At 40.7% G+C, this 26,784-nt stretch overlaps 1 protein-coding gene across 3 annotated transcripts in view; it reads right to left on the bottom strand.

Annotated features, from left to right (window-relative positions):
- Positions 1-26,784, bottom strand: part of NFATC3 (nuclear factor of activated T cells 3) — a 106,457-nt gene that overhangs the window by 54,885 nt on the left and 24,788 nt on the right. Inside the window, exons 1-2 of one of the 3 annotated variants that reach the window (XM_037409048.1) lie at positions 19,500-19,791; positions 2,519-3,650 (exon numbers count right to left, since the gene is read on the bottom strand). In XM_037409048.1, the coding sequence (XP_037264945.1) occupies positions 2,519-3,650; positions 19,500-19,599 (1,232 nt within the window). In that variant the 5' untranslated portion in view covers positions 19,600-19,791. Of the gene's footprint in view, positions 1-2,518; positions 3,651-19,499; positions 19,792-26,784 lie in introns of those variants that run through there. The other 2 variants (XM_037409046.1, XM_037409047.1) reach the window with 2 other exon arrangements.

Genomic DNA, 26,784 nt, shown 5'->3' with positions numbered 1-26,784 from the left:
GGAAAAGTACTTATTATTTTAGTTAGAATAAAAGGATTCTAGTAACAGTCTGAACACCTTTTATTAACAGGTGAGCAGACTCCAACAGAATTTAAAAAAACCAACAAACCACTTCAAGACAGTTAACGTATCTGTCAACACAGTAGTTTCAGATCTGGTAAAACAGAATTTTCCAGCTAGCAGCTTTGCATCTTTACTGCTCAACTTCACATTCATAAACAGTTATGCAGAAGAACGTTAGAGGGGGAATAAAATAATAATACTCCCACTCACTAAAATCAATACATTTCTGATGAGAGGAGAAATTAGTATCTGTGGTATGCAATTATGCAAAAATGACAACATGGCTGAATAAGCATTGTTTAAATATATTTAGATATTAACAATCTAAACTGGTTGAACTAAAGGATTTATATAAAACAAGTTTTAAAATTAACAGAAGTCTAGTATTAATAAAAATGAGCCTTGTATGTGACACTGATGTATGAACACACAGGAATACGTTCAGCAGTAAAACTGCAAAGGTCATTGTTAGAACTCAGATGAACACTGGAGTCTATTTAATAGTACCCATTAAAAGTTACCCTTCTACTATCAAGCTCTTAAAGCTATGATTCATTTATCTTCCATTTGTTTCAAGGATGTTTCGCTGTACCCTGAAAGTATGGGTTTGTATTTCACCCTTGTGTGTTTGTAACTTCCTTCATCAGTACTTAATAGCAAAAGTTACAGCTGAATTTTCTCCATTAGTTCTCTGCCTGTAACACGTGGGAAGGGTCAGCTGTAGCAATCTTTAAGAGATGACTAAGTGCTTCTGTATTTCACAAGATGTACACCCCAAAAATATTCACGTACCCAACAGAGAACGAGAACAAGTATTCTAAAACATTTTTTTCCAACAGGCTTGTTCATCTGACAAGTCATCAGGAAATAATACATCAAGACATTAAAATGATGCACGAATGATATCTGAATTTGGAACAAGGCACTAGGAAAGGGGAAATACACACAAACTAGCATGTCGCCGTGAAAGCTAGCATTGACTTTTTATCAAGTTGTGCTTTTGAGGGAAGTCCCCAAAAAAGAATACCTCTTCAGTAAGCTCATCTTACTGGACAACAGTTAATTCTAGTTTTCTGCTAAGAATTTAAAACTGAGTGGCAGGAAAAGCGCCTCCTATAGAGCATCTCTGAAACTTGGTCATAAACATTTCTTCACTTTGCGGGAGGAAAATGCTAAAACCATGAATAATTTCTAAGCCATTCTTTCTAAAATTAGAAATACAGATTGTGAAAACAAATGCTTTGCAACGATGATTTTGCAATAGAAGAACACTACTTTGTCATCAACTTTTAGGACTTAAACTTTGCGTTTTTCAAAATAAAGCATATACGTGGAGAATCCTACCCTATATTCCCCACACACACACTCCAAGCAAGAGTAATCTCTTCATCCACTACATCCTTGAAGAGCAAATCTTAAGCAGTGCCTGTGGACAGAATGATACTATTTTAATCAAAGTTATTTTAAAATCAATATAGACTAGCATGGAAGCACTGACATTTAAACCTATAATATGTTTTTTATACGGATAATTGTGCTTTACAGATATTAGTCTAATGTACCTTTCTTGCAAAGTGTCCACACAAAAAACATCTGCAGCTTCTTCTTCCCAGTACCTCCCTACCCCTTATTTTTAAAAGCTAGCAGAGCAAGAAAAAAGAGTTCAGCAATCAAATGAATAACTTGAGCTGAGTAATCACAGCATCTGTCCATCCAGCAGCAACGTTGCTTAAGGAGTTTACATTTCTACTCCACCCACTGCATTGTACTGGCAAAGTGATTCCAGAAGCTATATGGTTGGAATATAGCAAGTTTTTCCCCCGATGAACTAATTCCCTTTTCTGAGCCTCCACAACTCATTCTGCTAGCACATGACAGGACTACAAAAGGAAAAGAGCTAGTTAACTCAGCACCACAGTGGTGGCGATACTCTTGGAACTGCAGCCTAGAAGTTAATTCTTTCTGGACCATTTTCAGTATGGCATGCAAATATTTTTTGCTATTCTAATTCTAGAATTCTACCAGCCCAAAGCAGCAAGTAAAAACAAAAGCAAATAAACTCCCCATCTCTTCTGTCTCACAGTTTTATAAAATCACGTAAGTCAGGTTTCCCTAGCTATACTAAAATGTTAACTGCTCAGATTAGATGGAAGTGCAAAGCATGCACAAAATCTGCAGGCTTTCGATTCAGCTGGGCTTTGTGCATGTGCGCAAACAAACTTTATTTAAATAAAACTAATCCTATATTAAAATACATCTACTGTATTTTTAAAAGAAGAAAAAGATGGATATTTGGTCTCTCAAGTTATTTTTTCCCAATTATATCATCTACCTGCCTACAAGAAGTTTTCTTAAGGAAGTCTTAATGCACCGCTGAAATATAAACGCATTCATATGCCTATTTAAAATGCATTGGAGAAGAAAAATGGGAGGGGAGGACCTTCTAATCACTTACCGAAATATAGGTGTGTGACCAGGCTTTGGTTTGTTCCAAGTAAAGTGCGAAGGAACAGAAAGAAATTGGTCTCCGGGCAAATCTTTTTTCAAGGCGTGCTGAGTACCAGAGCAATCATCTACTGCAGTTTCAAGGGATGATGATAAGTTACCCTGTTCTTCAGGACAGATATCTATTTTTCCCGATAAAGTGGCAGTCTGATCCTCTGAGGTCTTTCTTGTTTTTAGAGGAATATCAGTCTCTGTACAACACTGAAATGGTGAAAGGCCAGAATTAAGGCCTTGTACGTTATGGATGGAAGTGTTTAGCCACGTGTCTTCAGTTATGCTTCCTCTGGGAGAATGGCCAGGTGATGGAGTTGGAGAGTGGTGAGGAGAGAGAGAACCAGCATAGCAAATCTCAGCACTGGAGTGTCGTCGTTTCCCACAGGGAGATGTAGGTCTTGATGAGGGCCTTGATGTTGGTCTAGGGCTTAGCCAATTTTCATCTGTAATGCTAGTTCTAGGCGAATGACAGGGTGACTGTCTAGGTGACAAGGCATGCCCAAATCCATAAGGCTGCTGCCAAGATTCATCATTGGGACCTCGTGGAGAACCACCGGGAGATGCCAAAGGAGAGCCAAGGGTAAATCGAGCAGCTGCTTCATTTAGCTCTGAGTCTACATCATCATAAACGTGGGAAATGGATTCGCAAGAGGAAGCATCTGAAAACCAACTTCTGGACGAAATGCTGCTGGCGGGGCTTGGACTGAGGGATGATTCCCTATATGATGGCTCAAGAGGAAGATAGAGATGGTCCCGTGAAGGCCTTTCCATATACTCATTTTCAGTGCCATTTGTGTGCAATTCATCTTCATTGGCTTCAATCCCCTGATGACAGTTAGGTGAAATAGATGTAATTTGAATACTAGGGCACTCAAAGGGCTTGGGTCCACCTAGTGGGCTGTACTTGGATTCTGGTACCTCACAAGTTCCTTCATAGTTCTTATGACTCTGAAGTCTTGTAGGTGGTGACAGAGGAGAGGAGTGAGACTGCAACCCATGGCGAGGAATACAAATTGGCTGATTTACAGAGGATGATGGTTGGTCTACATTAAAGATGTATATGGACGCACAGTCATCTGACTCAAGATCTGAAAACAAAAGGGGGGGGGGGGGGAGGGAAGAAAAAAACAAAGAGGAACAGAGTCAGAATGTAATACTTGGGGAAAAAATGCCATAAACAAAAACCTTTGTTTCCCAGGTATAGCCTGTTTTCAACATCTTGGACATTTCCCATTACAGTAGCCACACAAAAGAAAACCAATTCTTAATTTAAGATTTTCCCCAGCCATATTTACAGCTAAATAGGGCTACAGTATAGTATTCTGTCAGAAATCTTGTTTTCAACCAGATTCCACGTTTTATACACATCTTCAGTGGTTGAAAACATAATACACACAGCAAATGGGTTTATAAATCTTGAAAGGATCTAAGCTGGAATACTCAATTCAAACTTTAATTTTCATAACTACACTCCATTCATAATTGAGCATTTTTGATCATAATCCATTAACAATTAATTTGTGACATGAATAGGAAGGACTATGATACTTTCTGCAAGCCCCCTACTCAATACTTACAAGCACTGAAATATCACATACATAATATTTATCTCCTTTAACACTAGAAAGCATCTTACAGTGACTCAGATTTCAATGAAGATTATAAAGAACTAAAAACATTCAATCAAAAGAGGCCTAGGAAAGATTATTATTAAAGATACGAAGAACCTTATTCCAAAGATATTTTTTTGGTTGCTTAGAAAACTCTAAAGTGCTCACCCCATAGAACAGCATTTCTCAAGTGCAATCTCGCAAAGTTTGAGCACAAGTTGTTCAGCAAAAAACGCAAAACAAAATATTCTCAGATCTCACTAACTTATCCAAAACACAGGAAATATTCCAAAGAAAAACAAGCAATTGAGAGGGAGTGCAAGCCCTGTTAACAAAATCAGCAGCTTTGTCTCACAGAACCGAAGCAGATTTTCTTGCCCCACTTCTTAATACTGAATTAACTGCCACTATGAGACATTTGTCCAAAAGGAGAGTAGAAAACACAGGTTTCTTTCTTACTTTGTAACCACTATGCTTTCACTCTTGTTTTCTCTCTCCTTGTAAAGTAGACCCTTCTCAATATTTAAGTATAGAAAGTAAGTATGCAAGAGACCTCAGGTACTTCACTAGTCTATCATCTAGCAGATGAAATTAAATGTACTCAGACCACTCCCATTAGACACTGAAACTACTCTCAACACCTGTTAACAATATTGTCTCTGCAACCCAAGTAATTTGTTTTAATGCTGAATCACTGAGAGCTTTTGACCCATCACTAACATTTAACATAATCCTTAAAATTATACAGTTTCTAGTGCTTTGTATATGGGGTTTTATTTTTTTAAAGTATTTTTTTTCAGTAGTAAGGGAATATTACACAGACACATAAACATTTCTGCAAACTAAAATGCTCCTATGTCAAATGTGACAGTGAGGCATCAAGTTCATACTATCATTTTCCATAAATCCAGACTGCATGACATTAATCACTATCAAAACTGCATTTTCCTATCCTTTCACTAGGATAGCAAACATTTTAAAAACACTTTTATTGAGGGTCTTCCTTTTTGCCATTTCCCATAACAAAACATGAAATGCTGACAGTAGTGAGCTACAGGTTTTCCCCATCTATTGGTACATTCATGTGCAAGATCAAATGCTCTTGCTTCTTAAATCATTAGTATTAGAAGCATAGGTCAACAGAAGAAAAATGCAATCCTAATAAAAGCAATTATCCAGCTTCTCAAAATTTAGAAATAAAACAGTTACAGGTACAGAAATTTTGAAATAATAACGTTGTAGGAAAAGAACACTTGGAATACTTCAAGTCCTGTGTGTAACCATTTACTGTCATTAACGGCCTTAGGAACAGTAGCAGCACATTGTGCTAGAACTCTCACCGCTGCAAAGAGTCTTATTTCTCTTGCAGCAATAATCATGAAATCTTAAAATATTTAAGACAATTTGTCCACTTTTGATGTCACTGGGATTTACAAAAAGCAGATGTACATTCAAAATTTAAGTTTCAAGAAGCTGAGATGGAGAGATCAGCCTAGCACAGATTTATCAACACCAGCTAGGAAGAACTTGGGGGAAGAGATGCAGAAGGCAGGAGAGCACTCTTCTGACTCGGGCTTCTTTGGTCCCTCTCCACGAAAAACAACTTCTAATGAGTTTGGCACCGTGCTCTGCCATTACCCCTCCTCAGCAGCATACACACACACACTCAAAAAAACAGGAAGCTAGAAACCTAGAGTAAGAATTATGCATCTAATGAACACCAAATCCCAAAAGACTGTGGAAACAATATATTTTGAAGTCCAAATCATGCAAACCATTTTCAGATACAACCAATAAACAAGTAGATATATTTTAGTTTTCACACACAAACCCTCCCCGTTACAGTCATGTATTAAAATAACCTGTTAGTTGCTCATACAAAGGACAACACTAAGCTTTAAAAATTCTGTCGTTAATTCTACTAGGCTATTTACCAATAACTATTTTTGTACTATTAAAGACTGTAGAGAGAATTCAGTCTGGAAGAGCCCTCTAACCTTGAAGGAACTAGCAAACATACAAAGATGAATGGAACTTGGATGAAAGAAATGGGGGGGAGCAGGACAACATGACAGGACTCGCACAAAAAAACCCACCACCAAACCCAAACAGCTCACAACCCTTAAGATGGAAAGGAGAACAGCTCAATAAAAAAGTAACGCAGGGCTTCCAGAAAGCAGCAGGTAAACAAATTCAGGGGAGTCTCACAACAGGCAAGTGCAAAGCAAAAAAAAAAGCTATGGAGAAGCCCAAGGGAAAAAAATGGAGTTATGGAAATCTGGTTACTTAATAGGAGAGCTATTACATCCAAACAATCCTACTGGGGGAGGAAAGACCGTAAAGCAGCGAAGCTGGCCAAGTCATGAGGCCTTCACTGACCGTAAAATATAAGAAAGAAGCATTCAAGAAACAGAAACTAGGTCAGATTACTAAGGTAGACCATAAAAACTACCACAAGAGCATGGGGGTAAGATGCTACGATAGGACAGACAGCAAAACACAAAGCCCAAGAGAAGCAGTGCCATTCACATCAAAAGCCTACCATGACCCTGAAAAGGCAGGTGTGTTAAATGCTTTTTCTCTACTTAAGTCAACCAAGTAAATTGATAAGAAAGTTAACAGCAATGCAGAGTAAAGAAAACTGGACTAAATAAAAGGTTAAAAAGTACCAAAGAAGTACGGGCCAATAAGTTTAGATTCAGTTTTAGAAGTGGTATTAATAGCTTATTTGTTCCAGTAAGCATTTAAAAGGAGACAGGGAAACAAAACAAGAAGTCGATGTTTGCAAAGAACAAAATCGCGTCAAACAAATTTTGTTTTACGATCAAAGGAGGTCTTCTGGATAGCTAGCACAGAAAGTAACTCAGCTTTGTTTTAACTTAAGATTTTTAACACTGCCATGCATGGAAAAGCCACTCTGTCTTCAGAAATTTAGCAAAGCTGCCTTCTCCACCTGCTGAGATCAGGTTTACTACCGAGTGATCACAAAAGTTAGCAGATGTTCTGTGTTCACATAGTGCATATAAGCTATATAAAGCTGCAGACTTGCAATGCAATCTTACATCAGGCATCTGTGTCATCCTTTATCAATGAGAACCAGAAGGTCTGTCACTTTGACTGTACATTTGCTACTGTCTGGAAACAGACCAGTCTGCAGAAGCTCCTGTTCAGTATTAAAACAACACTGGCTCATCCCTTACTAAGCTGCTAACTACACTTCAACGTAAGCGGTCTAACTGGAGAATATAATTAAATAATATCCAGAACAACTGCTCCTAAAGTACATTTTGCTCACTATTTGCCATATCAGACTGCATATTCAGGACTAGTAATGCTTGCCCACCAGTTGTTCGCTCCTCAGCGATGTGCTGGCACATGCGTATGTGCAGCTGTGCAGCGAGCCGGATTTCTCCACAGAAGGAAGGTCAATTACTATCAAATGTCTGAACACAGGCCCAGGGTTTGTAAGCGCATAAACAAACAGGTTCAGACAATAGGAGTCGGTATATAGTACTAAGAAAGCGCAACACAGCCTAGGTCTTATAAAAATGCTACTGTGAAAAAAGCATCAGTAATCCAAGGCCTTTAAATAGCATGAGGAAAGACTTGAGCATTGCCACAGACATCATGTGTGTTCTCAGGCAAGTCACATAATCTGTCTCCACTCCCAAACCCTAAAAAGAACAACCACCTCTTCTTTCTCAGTTCTGTCACGACCGTTACCACTATCTCTTTCTGAACGTGATGGTATTAAAGAATGCCACAGAAATATCTGCCAATAAGAACAAAAAGCATAGGCAGCTCCATTTTTTAATTTCATTATCCTACTGATTTGCAGCAGTTAATGTATTTTTGGGGATGAAAGGCTAGTCTTAATCTTCACAAAGAACACAAAACACCCAATAGTCAGTTTTACTTTTGTGCATTTAAAAAGAAAAATCAGAGTGTATACCATGCTAAAGCTCTATAATTGGATATTTAACTCCAGTTCTCTGCTGCAAGCTGTAAATTCTCCAGATATGCCTCCTACAAATTTAAACATAAACTTAAAAAACACAACCAAGAAAAAAAACCCCTGAAAGATACAGCAATGCATTAGTTTATAAGCAGTACAACTGACTAGTAAGTCACCAAATATGGGACTAGTAAGGTATAAATTGTGAAAACAATTCAAGTAGCATGGTAGAGCAGGGGAAGGCACATCCTTATAGACCAAGTTCAGCAACACACAAAACAGTGTGAAAGTTTAAGCTTTCAGAAAAGGATGATTTACAACAACTGTCACTTTATGAAGCAGTTCTCCCTCTTCAATGATTTTGTGTTCTGTTTTATGGCCATATCAGATTACGCAAAAAGGATAAAAATAAATTTTACTTCTGTCAATCATGTACACTAGAGGCAGCTCTGTCATGTCCATCAGAAGTTCATTTGTTTACTTGTGTTAAGAACACTGGAAAGGTACAAGAAAAACAATGTTCTCAATAGCGGGAGCTCATCAATGCAGAATAATAATGAAGCTGCACTAGTTTAAGCAATTTAAACAACAAAATAATACAGCATATCAGATGTTTACAACTGACACTGAATAAAACAGGAACATGCTGGGTCTCAGGGTGTAACTACATGTTGTGTTTTTTTCAGCAGCAACTACCCTCCCACACAGGCTCACACACAAAGCAGGAGGGGAAACGAGAAGAGTGGTATTTTTAACCCAGATGATTTTGGCAATCAGATTTGCAGTGCACCGACATAAACACCTGTATATACACAACTGACAGGATGGCAAGCTTTAGGACATGGGGAGAAGTGAGCAACCAGGACAGGAACTGCAGGTGTTTTCACCATAAAATAAAAATGTAACATGCAACTAAATCCTCAGGCCATAGCCTGGTATGCATTTAAACTAGAATGGCTGTCCTAGTGTACATCCAGCTTCAGCCTGAAGCAACAGAATTAAGCTCTGAATAGGGAAATAACAGTAATGAAATTTTATTTGGCTTGTAAGAACAAACTAAATAAACATGAAAATCAAATGGATCTGCTCAAGTCATAAGCACGTTTCAGAAAATTAGGTACTTCTGTCACAGCAAATGGAGCTAATCTCATTTGAGGTTTTTTCCTTTTCTTACAACACCTACGTTCTCATAATCTTTCATAGCAGAGTGCTTTGAGATACATCGGTAAAAAGTGACGTACAAAGCAGGTAAAGAATCCAGCTTGTAACCATAAGATTCAACAAGAATTAGTCATTTAAAGTTCAGTTACAAGAACAGAAAATAGCAACAGAAGTGCTAGGCAGTGTTTACACCCGTGCCTTCTCCCGCTCTCCTGGTATTTCTGGTTGATTATGAAGCATGTATTTATATGAACATTTATAGAGCTTGTCATTCAGTATTTAAGAACTATTCCTTAATACTCATAACAGGTTAAAAAATATTTACTTTTTGCTTTAAAAATCTGTAATTCTCCAGGGTCTTCTTTGCTTCCATTTTTCTCTGTGGGTGTGTCAGTGAACAGGGCACAGTATTTTACTGCATAACACATAAAACAGGAGCTGTTGCCCTCCAGTTTGATGAAGCCTCATTTGTCATTCAGTGTTAGATAGAAAGTCAGCCTAACATGACCCAGGAGTTCAAAGATATTAAGAAATACACTACAGCCTTTTGGAAGATTCTTAAAATGACACAATACATCTGTGCAGTAGTTACTAACACATAGTATTAACATCCTATTTGCCACTGCTATTCTGAAGATGAACTACATTATTCTATACAACCAGTTGTTAGACTTTGTGAAAGGACTGCAGCCCTGCAATCCCAGAGCATCTGGCATGTGTAGACATGGGAACTGGGAAAAGACTGAGCACTCCAAAACTGGTGTGTTGTGCCTGACCCACAGGAAGAAGACTCATCGTAAAGATAAGCGAGAACATCAGGCAAATACTGACTGAAGAGAACAAGGGAATTATGTGCTGTAGTTGCCAGCCAAAGGTTTGTCTAGACTCTTGATATTGCAGGCCAATTTATCACCCACAGCCTAACTCTTCCTTTGTGGGGGCAAAATGAGCAGATTCCATAAAAGGCTCTCCAGTTATTCCAAGTTCTGGTTTATATTGCACCTATAAACTGAAATTCTCACCTAACTACTGAAATGGATGTGTTCACCGCTGATCAGCTTCTGACAGCAACGAGCTTGCTGACAGCAACCTGCTGCCCTGCACAGAGACAACTCCAGGTTTGCAGTCTGCTCCAGTCCTGAACCAAGCACTGAGCAGAATCCGAGTTTCCAAGATCAGAATGTGTAAGTAGGGCCATAGCAAGCAAAACAAGACAGGAATGTACAAGAAAATGGATATTTCAGTTTATAGGAGAGTATGGTGACATAGGCTAGGGTCTGTGTGAAAGGCAGTAGAAAAGGAATGCAATAAGCCAAGGCAAGAAGTTTGAGTGGAGAGGGTTACACAGTAAAGGGAGGGGAGACTGAAACAGGCGCATGCCTCTTTCTGTTTATCATACAGAGCATGGCACAGAGGCTGAGAACCAGTATGGACAGTATTCGAACAAACTAGTTTGGGAACTCTTCACACCTCAGCAAAATTACACTGTACTTCTGCAGCTGTCCTACAACATGACAGAGGGCAAACTATTCCACAGCAGGCAATCCTACCGTATAGTTAGCTCAGGATTTCAAATCATTAATATTACAGCTTTTCACCAGTATAGTTTATAATACAGCTTTAATGTCGGCTTCAGGTGCACAAAACTGAAAGGCTCCATACATCAAAGGACTGAAAGAAGCCAGAAACTTATCTGAAACTTTCCTGTTTTCCCAGCTGCTCACATGAATGTAGAATCAGAAACACCTTGAATTCACTTTGCTAGAACTGACACAGGCAGAAACAGGAACCAAACGAGAAAAGGGGAGGCTGAAGCTGAGCACGAACACTATTTTTCCAGCAACTTTCAGAAAGTTTCCCCCAAAATACAAGGGAGACCATATTAGTGTGCCTCACAACAATGCAAGCCCTGAAACTGCATCTCTTCACAGAGTCCTAAATAGCTTGTGTTTATTCCAGCAGGACTGGAGGTTTCACTTCATACCGTACCTAATCAGCCTCACCTCCTGCCCCCAACCAAAAAAGCTAGGCAACCTGGAAGACAGTAGCATTTGCTCTCAGAAGTCTAAATTTGACAAATTGCACTGATGAAATACAAAGACTCTGACCTAATTTAAAGAAGCTATGCAAAATACAAAATGGTGACAAGATTTGCTTAGTGGTTCTTTGGATTAAGCCACACATTCTCTTGTGGCCTTGTCACTCGAGTACAGTTATCCCAAATGACACCGTTACAAGCCTTTTGCAATCATACACAGTTACTCCATCTCCTCATCTCTTCTGAGTTTCTGATTTAGGGAACAACTCCTAGAAAGCATCTAAGATACACATGAGTAGCTATAAATCACTGTAGAGATTGTTACATCCCATTATGCAGCCATCAAAAGCAGTGAAACACTGTTGCTAATGGTCAATAAGTGCACCCTGACTGCCTTATCAGCTCATCATTCTGTTCTTAGATTATGCTTTCATTTTGGGTAGATACAAAGGGTTACTCTGTAAAACAACTTCAGTTAGCAAGTAAAAGTTTGTTCTCTGTCCCAGCTACAAAGAGTCACAATTCTGTTCCCTCTCCAGTATAGTACAAATGTTGCCTGTCACTGAACTTATGTTTTAGTGGTCTTCCCATTTTCTTCTATTTACCAAAACCATTACAAAAAATAAAATCTAGGATTAAAAAACACTTATCCCAGCATTTGTTCCTAAAAAGGAAAGTTAGCAGCCACTAAAACATGAAGAATCATTAAGCCGGGAACTTAAAATTATTTGCTTCCTGCAATCTCGAATAACCTCATACATATGAAAAACGGAAAGAACTCTGTTTGAAAGGACCTAAGAGTAAGTCTAAAGAGGAATATTTACAAGATTTTGGAAATAACCCTCTCCACCAATCTATTAAAAAACAAACAGAAAAATCCAATTCCATCCAGCAATTTTGCTACATTAAAAGTATTTCTCATTTTTAGAAGTGATGACTATCACACAAAATGCAGTCTGAGAGGCTATTTTTTTAAACAAAAGTAATTGCTATTAATCTAAATATTAATATGAATAACATGTTTCTACATTTCTGGGACTAATAAATTAGCTGTAAGTATCTGCATATGTTTCTACCTACGAATGTATTTTATGAAGTTCATGTGAAGTTTTTGTTTCTGCTTCCAACAACCAAAACCAAAACCCCAACACCACCCAAACCAAATCCAGAGTTCTATTTTCACAAATTTGTTGCTGAAAGATCATGGGTTTATATAAAGTCAGATCTCCAGGAAGTTGATTCTTCTCTCCTTCCCCCCCCACACATAAAAATGAGGACTGGGCCTCCCAAACTAAACTGACAAAAGTATCTTCTCTTCTACCACACCTATCGTCCTTTGTCTGGAAAGTAACCATAAGCATTCAGTGCCACCAAGACATTTAATCAGAAGAGCCACGTAAATGATTAAGTTCAGCTGTTCAGTTAACTCGCGAGATGTGCGAGACACAACACAGCCCAAAGCCCTGCGTATCGACCAGTCCTACACTTCAGATTTAAACTGATCTTCCCTGAATGACTTTGAACAATTCCACAATTTTTTTTTTAATGTTCTCTTTTGCCAGAATTTCACAATACTCACAGATCTGTGTACTAAAGGTAGAAAAGAACACTGGCTTGTTAATAAGCTTGCTCCTGCCGTGCAGTTTTACTTAGCCTTACTGATCATTTCACTCATCTTAAATTCCACTGTCATCCGAACCCCACATGGCATGCCTGGACAAATGCAAGGACTTGGATGTTGTTTTACAGGCTGGGCTCACTGCCAGGTCTGCTCCACGCACTTCCCTGGCCCACTAGGGCAGCTTTAGGCAATGACTCCCGTATTTATGTTGTTCCTGTGAAGGGCTAAACTGCTGCTTACTATCGAACCAGGCCCCATCTACCCTCATTTCTCACTCGTTCACAGCAACATTACTTATTTGGCTGCTCTCCGAATGGGATATGACAAACTGCTTGCAGTTGTACAACACAAACAAAAGGAAAAGATGACCATCATGTTTTAAGCAGAGGGCTACTTATTACTTTGAAGAAAGAAAGGGCTTATTTCTAATTTTCAGAAATCATGCAAGATAAAACCAGCAGCACAAATGCTTTTGTACCCTGCCCATCTCCCACATCCCAACAGTCAGGATTTGTTTCCATTTGCACTGTGCCCACAACTCAGATGGGAGGGAAGGGGACAGAGGGTGAGGTGCAATTATGATTTCACACACAAAATAAGCAAATTTGTCAAACCAGGGATCTTTTTCAAATCCCCGCACTATGCAGTGACTCACTACATAGTGCTCTCAATGCACTGTGTAGTGGTTCAAGAACCATATGCCAAACCATAAAAGTTATGAAATCAGATCAGGTGCAACTACAACTGCTTTGCAACAGCACACAAGAGAGTTTGGTATTTTCCCAAGTGGTCTTATCCTGGTCAAGCTTTATCCAAATAGGCAAGATGTGATTTAGCCAGCATGCCATGAAAAAACACAATGTATTCAAACACATCAGCTTCCCAGGATTACCATTTTAATGTTACTCTTTGTGGTGAGGCAACTGACTCCATTGACACCAGATTTGACTTTAATACACTTTTTCCTCTGGTTCTTCGTCAGTGAAATCTTTTCTTAAGTTATCTTGAAGTCACAAGGTTCTTGACACAGACCCTCTATTTTTGGCGAGATGCAGCTGTTTGGTTTACCCTCCTCCCCTCCATCAGCAGATTATATAACCGCAGCCTAAGACTGGATTTGCTTTATGTCCCTGCGCGTCAATCTTTTACGTGCACAGATACCAGCATCCGCTAGCTTGTACAATAAAATCGTAATAACTAAATTACCCTCAAGTGGTGGTTTCCATTACAATACATTTAATGCTCAACATCTAATAAATAAACAAACATTTATGTTAAAAAGTATGGTTTATGTCTAAGGGAGGAAAAAAAAGAAACTGACTCAAGCGACTTGTCCATTCATTCCTTTCTTAAAGTTGCACCAGTTGATCCCATCTTAATCCACATGAGCACTCTTTTGTAAAGCAAATGTTTAAAGACCAGCACACACAGCTCTATTTATATGTGTGGCTCAAATTATACATATTAACCACCGAGTTACTATCTTGTGCAAAGGCTTTCTCTCCTACCCATTTATATATAGGCAACCAAATCTAAACAGAATAAAAAGACTTTAAAAAGGAATAAAACTTCAGGTGAACCACACAGGTGTGCAAGATCGTCTGTTAAAAAAGTACTTCAGAAGATCATGTCTCACAAGTTTCTCTCAGCTAAGGAAAGCAAACTTTTTAGCAGTTCTGGATCAGAAATATTTGATCACAAAAATGAATTTCACCAAGAGCAACCCTCAGTCAGCTCACACCTCAGGTTCACAATTACTGCCAGCATTGAGCCTTTAATTATCCACTCAGTCTAACTGTGAGACTGCTCTCTTTCCCACCACAACTTGCTTAGTATCGCTTACCTTAATCACCATCTCAGGGAAAAGAACAAAAAGTTCAAGCACACTGCAAACTTCTGGAAACAGCTTAGGCTGTTTTCTACTGTCTACCAACAAACCCTGACAGCAATACCTGTCATGAATACACATTTAAGAAGTGAAGAATATTTTACATATTAATGATCAAGGCAAAGGTATAAAGACTAGTATTGTGGTGGTGTTTCAGTACAAGGCATTGGTTTTAAGACTTCTACTATGTATCTAAATTAAACGACACTTATATTGTGCCAGTTTTTGCCACAGAGCTTGCTTCAGAGCACTCAACACCATGGGAGGGAGGTAACTGCCGAGCAGCCCAAGCAGCCTGCACACGCTCATAGAGAAAGAAGGTCAGACACAGAAACCTTCAAAAGAAAAGATCAGGTATTACTTTGACAGTCACAATAGCAACATGTGTATTTCCATTTTGATCCTTAGTAACAGCCTCAGGCCAACTAATAGGTCTAAGCTAAAAGACAAAAAAAAAAAAAACTCAAAGGAGAGCAACAGTATAGAAGTTTTCAAACAAACTAAAGATCCAAATCCAGATACACTGTCCATATCCAGAGCGAGGCTCCAGCTTGCAAAGATGTTTTGAATTGTCACTAAATTCATCACAGAACTGGGATATTTTTCATACTTCTCATACCATGCTTTTCAGGAGAAAAGTAAGAGATTGTGAGATTTCATCTGTAACAAGATTACCAAATAGTATTACTCAACCAAATATTAAGTCACAGGAAACAAGGAGAACCTCTTTTCAGCTTGTTTCATGGTTTCCAAGAAAATAAAACAGATATTATGAATCAGAAGTCCAAGGAGGGTATTTTTATCAGCCCTCATATTTTGAGAAAACAAATATACAGAATCAACGAAGGATGACTATTTAAATTGAAAGACAATAAGAACTTCTCCTCCTCTGCTTCACAACCCAAGAACAAAAGGTGGGTGTTAGGGTGAAATTCCACATATTGCTCTATTTTACTGGGTAGCAAAACCTTAGCCTGTCTTTCACTCTTAGAGGACCTCATCACAAGTAAGAGGAATGTTTTAGATAGGATTCTAAACAGCAATACCAATACCCCCTCTGTCAGAATTTCCTGCGTAATGAAATAATTCATTTTCTGGATATGGAACAGTTTGCAGCCTCTAATTTTAAGTCAGTCCCCACTTCACATACCAAGAAGAAACAATTTTGGATGTTACAGAACCGTACAAGATCCTGAATTCCCAGCTTAGTACTACATACCCCAAGTTCTTTGAAGACCCTTACTTTGTAAAAACTCATTATTTAAAACGGGAGCTGAACCCTTAAAATAAAAATTCGGCTAAAGAAACAATCATAGCAACTTGCATTTGCTCCCCTTTTGCACAGTTTGGCATTTAAACAGTATGCCGCACCCTCAGCGGAGTTTTTAGCAGTAGTGTGAAGACCTTAATGCAGTTTATTTGTTTAATGTTTAATAAATTCTAGGCAAACTTCCAAAAATTAGATTGAATAGTAATGCAAAACTGGGGGGGTGAAAGGGATGGAGACATCATTAGAAAAGCATTCCAAATTAAATTTGATTATTCAAGTGTCACACATGACATCTTAAAAAAATCTCTTCATTAAAGAGACCAAACATGGTGGCTTCTCAAATACATTAATTGAAAAAGTTAGTTACATGACCATCTACTTTAGTAGAGGGTACAGACCTGAATGATACTGTCATTCAAATACTTACTCAGGCATTACAAATGCAACTGATACAAGGTGGCAAGATGCAATCAGATGCGACTGCAACTAACCCAAAGGGTTTGGAAGAAAAGAGTATACCAAAGAGATTTGGTTCGCTTCAGAGTGAGTGCTCTATAGCATTACCCTTGCACACTGGAGGCCCGAGTTATTTTGTCAGGAAAAGATGAAGCTTTTTAGTACCTAGAACTGTACCACCTGTTTTGAGTGCTGAACACTACCAAAAAAAAAAAAAATAAAAAAAAAAGTGCCAATTTCTTTCCTCTTTGAGACAAGGGCACTAAACTGTCTAAGAAGAAGAGTGCAAGATTTTGCGGAAGGTGCTTAGTACCTAACTTCTACTTAAAAGCAGCTGAAGAGCTTTTGACAATCTCTAATTTGGCAACCATTTGAGCAAATTTGCACTTCAGCTTACAAGCTATATGGAATGGGTTATGCCTTAGATTTCAGGCAAAGTATGCTACAAAGACTGCAGTATTTGACTACAGACTGCCAAGCATATTTAAACCATCTTTCGTGCATTCCCCTCTGCAGCAGGAACTACAACTTTCAGATCAAACACACAAGCACTACTGCAGAACATTAGTCTCAATTCCTGCCAGTTCGCACAAAACTAAACAGAATAGCTCACTTTTTCTTGCTTTTGGTTAAAAATACAGTTAAAGATAAAATCTACATATATATACATGCTTATGTACATACATACATAACAGAATAAAATCCTCAAAACACGACAGAAGTCTCAACATAAAAGAAAGCATTAACATAGATTTCCATGTTATTTACACAAGAACTTAGTACTAGACGCTTCTTTCACAAGGGTGCCAATCCCAGACACTTCTTCAGATACAGCACAAAGCATGAGAACATGTTTTCAAGTATTCGCCGCGATCATGGATGACTTGGTATTTTTAACATTATTTATTTCAGATTAAGCAATGTTCCCTGTGACCTACATGTTTTTTTATTCTCATACATTAGAAAAAAAAAAATCCTCACTTTGCTGCACAACGGACAACATCATTGAAGTGAGTGATACGGGCTTATGAGACCCAAGAACTTTAGTTTATCTAGCTAATATACTCGGAAGAGGAATAAGGGGGAAATGTAAGACTTCCAATATAAGTCCTCTCTTATGTGAAATCTATTTCTTCAGATGTAAAATTAACGGACAGAATTAACAGCTAAACTCTGGCAATCCTTTTAATAAAATACTTGAAGCCAGAGCCCTATTCTAACCCTTTCCCCTGAAGGCCACATCTGTGCACAGCAGGCGAGATCATCGCCAGTATTCCACAAAACAGTGAAATTACTGAGTTACAGATGCAGGATTTCTTACTGAAAGATCAGTTTATGGTCTGAGTATCACATTTTCAAAATCTGCCTTAGAAATAGTTTTAACTTATCAAGCACATAAAAATTCACCATATTCGGAGTAATAGCTGAACTGCTTCTTAAGGAATGCTACCAAAATACAAATATTATAAAAGGGAATTGAGTACCACTAGTATTTCCAGTTTTCTGAGCAACTTGTTTTCACATTCTCATCTATCATCAACTGAGGAACATAGCTAAGACCACTAGCTTTGTGTAGAAAAAAAAAACCACAACAGGAATAGGGGGGTGTCAAGTATTGTACTCTATTAACAGTCCCCATTGTTTCGTATGGCACTGTAATACTTTTATTTGGCTAGCAGATCTCAGGCCCCCTTCCCAGAAGCACCATCTGCTACTCCTGCCTATTCTAGGCAAAGAAAAATCTCCCTGTATCTGAAAGAATCTGTAAACTAAGTCTTAGCACCAAGAAAGTTAGAGATTTTGCAACAAATTAATTCTGAGTGTTCGCACTGGATTATATATGGACCGTATCGAACAATTTGTTTTCTAATCAACTTATGCAGGCAACCGAGTCAGAGAACAAAACAACATGGCTGCATCATTTAGCCTGGATCCAGCCGTGTTTCAGAGCTATCTTATCATCTAACTAGTTAGACTTAGTGCACTACCAATTAATACTTATTTCAAGTAGGTCAGAAAAAAAAAAGCACGCAGCCGTCGACCCGTGGTCCAGCCGCACACCGCACAGCTGGCTCTTCTGGATTCCCCGCAACATAGTTTGCAGGGAATACTTTATTTTCTGCAGTTTAAAGAAACATGAGGCTTTTTAAACGGGGTTTTCAGGCTCCGATACTACCAAACAGAATAAAATGGAAGGGCTCCGAGACGTGTGTATCGGCACACACGGACCCAGCAGCCCCCCCACCTCATCGCGCAGCGTTTGGCCCATCCACACGCACGTACACAAAGTTTGTAAGAACACACTGGAGTAACGACGATGCGTTATACACGGGGAAGGGTTCGGTTGAAACTTTTAACCGCCAGAGCGCCAGACCAGCCCGCAGCCCGGCCCCACCGCTGCCCTCCCGGTGCCAAGTGTAACGGCACGCTGTGCTCACCGGGACCCCCCCGGCCGCCCCCCCGGGCGCTGCAACGCCGCCCCAGCCGGGCGCCGGCAGCACGGTGGCTCGCAGGCGGGTCCCTCCTCAGCCCCCGGCCCGGGATGGGGGAGCAGGCCCGCCAGACCCAACCGGCCTCTGCCCCCACGACTGCAGGGGGGGTCCCCCCCCACGCCCGCCCCGAGGGGTGCTCCTCCCGCACGGCGGAGTCCTCGGGTTTCTTTACTCGAGGAAAGTTGTAAGGGCGGCCCGGGGAGCCCCGATGGCGGATCGCCCCCCTCAGCCCCCCAGGTCCCGTGAGGCGGCCGCAGCCTGAGGGAGCAGGGAGGAGGGAGAGGAGGGCCGGCGCCGCTTCCCCGCCCCGCCACCCCCCGCCCCGCTCTCCCGCGGCGGGGCAGGCGGCAGCCCCCCCTCCCCGCCCTCGCCTCGCTCGGAGGACCACAGGAAGCCGACCCCGACGGCCGGGGCGGCGGGAGCGGAGCGGCCGCGGCGGAGCGCACCTGCAGGCCCCAGCGGCGGCCCGGGGCCGGGCTGCCCGTCCTCCCCGAAGATCAGCCTGAAATCGAACTCGTCGGTGGCGCCGCAGTTTGCCGTAGTCATGGGTTTGGCCGGCGAAGCGAAACGAGACCCCCTCGCCCTGCCGGGCCGCGCCGGACTCCTGCCGGGCTGCGCTCCCCGCCGCTGCCCCTCAGGGCCGCCTCATAACACCGGATGGCGCCGCGGTCGGGAGGGGAGGGGGTGGGCGGGGGAGGGGAGGGCGCGGGGAGGCGGCAGCGCGAGCGGCGGCTCGGGCCCCAGCGCGAGCTCCCGTGCCTGGGCGCCTTCTGTCACTCAGCGGGGGTGGGAGGGCGCCTACTACGGGCCGCGGCTGGCCCCGCCCCGCCCGGCCCCGCCCCGCGCCGTGCCCCCGGGCAGCCCCCCGCCCCTCGGCGGCGGTTCCCACAGTTGGGCGCTCTCACGCGGTGACGTCGGCGGCCCCGGTGCGGCGGAGGGAGGGAGGGAGGGAGGGAGGGAGGGAGGGGTGGGGGGCACCCAGCGCACATGGCGCCCAGCGCTCGCCCCGCCCCGCGCCGCGCGGGCTGCCGGGGCTTGTAGTTGGTTGGTTGGCCCGCAGCGGGCGCCCAATCCGGTGGAGCCAGCTGAGCACAAAGGGGCGGGGCAGCGCCGCGGGGCGCGGGTGCCACGTGTCGCCCCGCCGGGGCCGGGAGCGCCAGTCCGGGACGCGGCAGCTCCGGGGGCCCGGCCGTCAGCCCCCTGCAAGGCGCACGCAGCCCCCGGGCAGAGCGAAGGGGTCTCGGGCTGCGCGCTGCTTTTCTAAAAAAAAAATAATAAAATAAATAAAAAAAAAATCGTATGTAAATAGGTGGTATTCTAGGCACCAATTCACGGCTTGGGTAATTAGATTAAGTTGGCGCAAGCTGAGGAATGTGGCTTGGGTAACACATGCCGTGAAGGGCGCTAAGCTGTCCACCACCTTCCAGGCTGCTGGGAAACAGTGGCGGTGCGGCAACTGTAAGGAGACTAATCGCAATACTTCTAGCAGCGTGTGCCATCAATGAAGGCAGCCCAGCAGCCGTTGGGAAGAGCACAGAAGTTCCAGAACGTTCTGCCTGCACAGTAACATACCATCATCTATTTTGCCTCACATTAAGCTTAAAAGACAAATACAAGAATGAAAGAAAACGTAGTTTAAGTTGTTCATATAGCAGAAGCATCATTGCCAGCAGTGGATGGCAGGGTAGAAACTGTAATTGGCCCAATCTGCCTGGAATTTGCAGTCTAAGAAATCCTAAAGCAAGTTAACGAAACTGGGTGCTGTGGCATTAATAAAAGATTAACTCTCAACACATGTGACCTAGGAGGATTTTAGGTTTGTGCAAAAACTTGGGCATTGATGGGAATTAAACTGCTACTCACAGCCCGTCACGTTTGCTTATAGATAGTGATGTGATAGTACAGTTTTATTTACATTATGGACTGAAACTTGCATTAAACAGAAATACCATTGCAATGTCCTTTAAACATTAAAGGACCGGTTTTTGTTACTTAGTTGAAAAATTAACTGAATGAAAGTTACTGTGTCATGACTTTATGGCCATGCGGAAATTATAGCTTTATCTGTTAAAACTGGGTGACCCATAAATAACTAATTGGAATTGTTTCTATGCACAGGGTCTTTTTGTGTTTGCTGCTGTTCAGGTGGATCCAAGCAGGTGTATTGTAAAACCCCTCCCGGGACAGGAGGGGTTTGCCCAAGTGAAAACGGGAGCTGCTTTTATTGCCCAGAATACAAAACAGCCATATGTTTATCTTTTTCTTAACCTACTAATGTACCATCCTTTCTATTGTCACTTCCCAGCACCGCTAGCTATTTCTTTACCTAAAATACATGAGCAGCTACAGCTACTGTTTCTACAATACTTAAACTGAAGGCTGATGCTCTTGTTAGGGCAGCCAACTGCCTCTCCTGAAGGAAGCCCAAACCTTTATAAGATGCTCGCACCCAGTTAGCCTGTAGCCTCTTTTTACCTCTAAATCCAAGGTCATGTAGCAAGACAAGCTGGTAAAGAATGTGTAATTGGATTAACCGTGGTTAAGAAAAACCCTTGTGCATTCCTGAATGAAAACAGGTCTACAATGAACAATTCAGTAAAACATCATACATATAAAATGGTTCTTAGCAGCTAGCTTCTGTCTAAAAACTTTTGGGTAATCTTTCACATTTTCAAAGCAGCTATGTTAGAATTTGTCTTATTGTTAAATAATTGTTGTGTCAGATTACAGCACATGGAGTAACCATAGTAGTTCCCTGTTCTGCTATACCAGTAGGTTATTCATTATGCATGTCCCTGGAGAAAAATACAACCAAACTTGTTCTCTCCACAGGGGGAAATGTGAACACAAGCAAGTATTTAATCTATGTTCTTTGATAAGATGCTCAGTGTGTATTTCTAAAGAGTATGTTAAATTAAAAATATGGGTATTATTGTCTTGTTCCTTTGCCTTAACTGTAAAACAAATCTTTTCTCCCCTGTTTGAGACATTATTCATTCTGAAAACTAAGACACATGCAGGTCATCAGGCAGTGCTTTTAGTCCTACCTACAGATGTCAATTAAAAAGAAAAAGGACCATACATCCTAAAATAAAAGAGTTACTGGTTATGTCATGACCACCTAGCTAACAAGGTAAGAATTTACAGAATATGTAGAAGGAAAGGTGGCATTGTAAGCAATTAATAGTTACTTACAGTAATCTTTATAAAGCTTTTTACATCAAAATAAGATACATCTGTCCGAGTTCAGAACTTCCATTTCTTGCCAGCAACATCCTTTATTTTTGTCTTCACCATATTTTTCATTTTGCTGTCCCTTTCCTACTGCACCAAAATGCGCATCCTTCCTGCATTTGAATTTTTAGAAGAAAAACACCTTCAGACCCTTTCTATACAGCTGAAGAGTAATTGGGGCATGACTGAGAGTGAGTTGGCAGAATCCCTAGAACAACTGACGTGAGCTTACATCAATTTCCAGGGACTTATGTCAACCTCGAGGTCCACAGCATGGATGCTGATTCGTGCTATCGAGAAGAAACAGTGGCAGTAACAAGGGAAACTTTATTTTTTTGTGGTTTTGCGAGGAGGGGTGCTTTTATGTATTTATTTAGTATGCATAGGTGGTTTCTGTCCTTGTTGCTTTTAGGCTATGTTATTGCATCCAGATGGGGATACACCTTGATCTGGTCAGAAGCTGGAGTTATTGCATGTGCTTTGAGAAGGAAGGAACATGCTTCCTGTGGTATTTGAATCTTTTCCAAACTGGGGCTATTTTCTAGGCGTGTTGTGACTTTCAGCTCCAAAAACCTGAGGGCTACATTGTGCTGTGTTTTATTTTCCACACATCATCCTATGCTGGATAGCTAGGAATTCTGGATCTGCAGCCACATCCCAGATCTGTATTTGTCTTGGAGTAATAGGGATTCCTCCCCCCTTCCTACGGGCAGCAAATCAAACCCAGCTGTGCAATTGTAGCCAGAATAGGCTTTGGAAGAAGCATGGTCAGGCATTCGTTCTGCATGATTCAATAAACCAAACAGCCTCAAATTAAGAATATAACGCATAAGGTTGTATTTCATGTGCTTGATATCGTTCCCGTTTGTGGTTGAATCTGGACCCGTTTAGAAGCCACACACACCAGCGTGGCATAGAAAGGGCAGATGAGAAAGCACAAAGAAAGACTCCTGGAATCAGCAGATAGTGTTCCTTGGCTGCATCTATGGCTCTGCCTTTTACAGCTGCTATTGAAAAAAGCACCAGTGCAACAAGGGAAATTTTTTGACTGGTGTGAATGTATACTTAAACATTTAAACTCATTTGCAAATGGCATACAAACAAAATAATCACAGCCTTTATGTCGTACAGTTAACGAGACACATCCATTGTTTAAGCATGCAGAATGGTGTTTGTGGGAGAAAGATACTATTTCACCACGGATGCTATGTTCAGGAAAGTGAAATCCAGCAGTCATATAGGAAAGAGGCTTCCATTCTGCACACAAGGTCATAGGGCATTTATATTTAATATGTGACATCTGGCATTTTAAATAATTTCCTTGGCTAATTACCAGTGCCTGCGTGAAATATGAATCTTCTGCCATTGGGGAATTAAAAGGAAAACAAAAACAAAACTAGATTGCATAGCATTGGAAAGTTTTGTAGGAAAATTAGAAGTTGTCCTAATTCAGGCATTAGAATACACGGTAACAGTAGATAGAGTAAAAGGGAGTAATTTGACTGAACTTGGATAAATTTTAAGTTTTTCATGAAAATCTAGTCATCCTTTTAAGACTCCCTATGCCATGGCTACTAATTACAACACTCCTATCTAGATCTTGTGCTCAGCATTTGATCAATGGGGCATTTGTAATAGCAAGATTACAAAGTTGGGTGTTTGGTTTTTTTAAATGCCTACAAGGTGTGTGTTGACAAAAACATAACTACATAAAAACTTAATGAGGTCACAGTCTCATTTAACCATTTTATAGTTTTCCCCAAGAAGTTTCATCACTCTCCTAAACTTACTGCAGTCATATAAGTACACTTTAATATATTTTTCTTCAATATATTTTTACATTAAACAATCATTGCTTTGCTTTATTGTTTGTTTAACATTGTGCCATGTAAAGCAGACATTACTTCATAAAGTTTGCTGCTGCTTTATATTTCTATCGGTTTACAGAGCAGGTTGGAATCCTCCCATCTGGAGGTTACCATTGCACATGTAAAAAAAGATCACAGGGTCTAGAAATCTGGCACTTAACTGCATGGCTCTCTTCACAGGCTTTATATTCATAGCACTGTGTTCTCGGATCATCAAGTGAAAGCAAAGTAAAATTATCAGCTGCATTATTACTGATATCCATATACAAGGACACTCCAGGCACGAGTATTTACTTCTGAAATGATTGCTTTTACAGATACCTTAGAGTCTTATCACAAAGCCTAAAGTGGTTTGTGAGTGAAATCAGATGACAACTGAGATTGCTACCAGAACAAGAACAAACTCCTCTAAAGCACAGTGATATTTGCATAATATAAATATTTGCAGAAACTCAAACGGGGTTTCATATAAGTTCTTAGGCTTGATACAAAGACCAAGGTGGCGTTTTACTTACTTTCCCATATTTTAACTTTCATTTTTAACTATTCATTAGCCAGCAGACAGTCCTCTCGTACAGCAGTGGGACACAGAAAATACAGGTTCCATTCCAAGCTTCCAATTCTCTGTAGTCCAATTTTTAGACTTTCTTAAAGCAGCACAAGTAACTTGCTATTTATGTAGACACTTAAAACACTGCCTTAGCTGCCTTTCTAAGGTGAGGGTAATACAACTTCTATTGTTCCTCTTTCTACTTAGATTGTAAATGCCTCAGAGTAAGGCCTCTCAGGTCTGGAATACTTCTTATGCACTGTTTGAACAGCCAAGCAGCCTGGCTAGATGATTTGAGGTTATTGGAAAAAGAAAAGCATCACACAACTGTTACAGCAAAATGGAACCCCAGTCTCCGAGCCTTTAGCTGTTCTGTTCCAGGATCTATATCTATTATGATACTCCTATGATACGGTTCTGCTTTGTCAGAGTGTAGTGCACGTACAGTTTAAGGTGCACCGTTTTTTCTGCATTCCATACATACATTTGATGTCCTTTGATTAGCTCAGACACAACCACAATCTCACGTGCTTACATCTTTCCTCCTTGTATAGTGTAATTTAATAAATTATATATCACCTTTGCTTATCAGTAAATTAAAGTTGCTGTATTGCTATGTTAATTGTCTTCAGGGGTAGCAAAAGAGTATTTCCCCTCATTGCAGCTTTTCACCGTAATTCAGAATAAGCAACCAGAAGAAATGCATTACTAATCTTTTCCTGACATGCCTGTTGCCAGGTTTGTGCGTGAAGCCTCATGGGCTCGCTTTCCAGTGGGGACTGTCGGCCTTGTGCAAATCACTCTTTTGTCCTTGACTAGGATCAGACTGAGCCAACATAAAACAATAGGTTCTAATACTGCCGAAAACTTCAAAGGCTCCCCGGTAGTTCGGATCTTGGACTTCTACCTTTTCTCTGTGAAACTGGATCCATTTTACAGCCGTTAGATCACATATGCTCACACCACTTGCTTAGTCTGTGCCTAATGAGCCTTCTGACCCAACATCTTAATTTGGATACAACAGGTTTTAGCTGAGAGGCGACAGGTGTTGAACACGACTGCAATATCCCAGCTGTGGCAGGTGCTTGTGTGTCTTTTTTGCTGTGATCCATTCCACAATGAAGTCAAACCGGCCAGCCAGGTGCTCTACATTTATTTTTTCCTTTGCATTGGAATAGAGGCAATAGTTTTCATTAGCAGCTATTACCTCTCAGGTTTTTAGTTGATTTGAGTTTCTGCCTGGCTTGCTGTCCAGACTGTATGTAAAAGGGTTGATTCTTTGACAGAACGAGGGCTGGGAGGTTTAACTATTCAATTTGGTCACAAAATCAATCCTCACTACAAGCATCATCTGATACTATACTGCTGGTCCCGGTCCTTATCTTACAACCCTATCCCCTTCCCAGGAATAGGCTTAGCTGCATCATCTGGCTCCTTATGTGTCAGACTGGATTGGGATAAACACACTGCTGTATATTTAAAATTTATGGAAAGCAGAAAAGACAAAGCGCAGAAATGAATAACTGATTAAATACTATCTCGGTATTCTTCCACAGAAATGAATAACTGACTAAATAGTATCTCAGTATTCTTCCAAGCTGGAACATGAGCTATTCAATTAATGAAATGATCCCAGTCAGCTTTGGAAGAATATGAATCAGTAAAGGGTCACCCAGTTTAAAATGTATTTATTTTTGCTGTGTTTGTAGATCCTATATATTTATTCATCAACTAAGTATAAAGAATCATCTAGCTGTTAATTTACATTGAACAAAACAACAGAGTTTCGATGAATGCTCACATAAAATGGATTTTTCACATGTATTCAAGCTAGAAATCTTATCCCAAGGATCTATGTCATCTAGTTGGCAAGCAGAAACAGATCATATTATCAGTCTTTTTGCTTTTATTATCAAAAAGGCCACAGATGTCTGAACATGCACAAATCATCTGTCTACAAATGCAAAATAAAATGTTTGACCTGCTGCTTACTCCTTTGGGGACAAGGGCCTTGTGCTCCCATATGCTAAGAAGCAGTAGTAATACCAATAAGCCACAAGGAGGTAACTAATGGTAAGC

Source organism: Falco rusticolus, chromosome 15, assembly GCF_015220075.1.
Source record: "Falco rusticolus isolate bFalRus1 chromosome 15, bFalRus1.pri, whole genome shotgun sequence".
Taxonomy (NCBI): Eukaryota; Metazoa; Chordata; class Aves; order Falconiformes; family Falconidae; genus Falco; species Falco rusticolus.
This window is presented reverse-complemented; position numbering and strand designations above follow the sequence as displayed.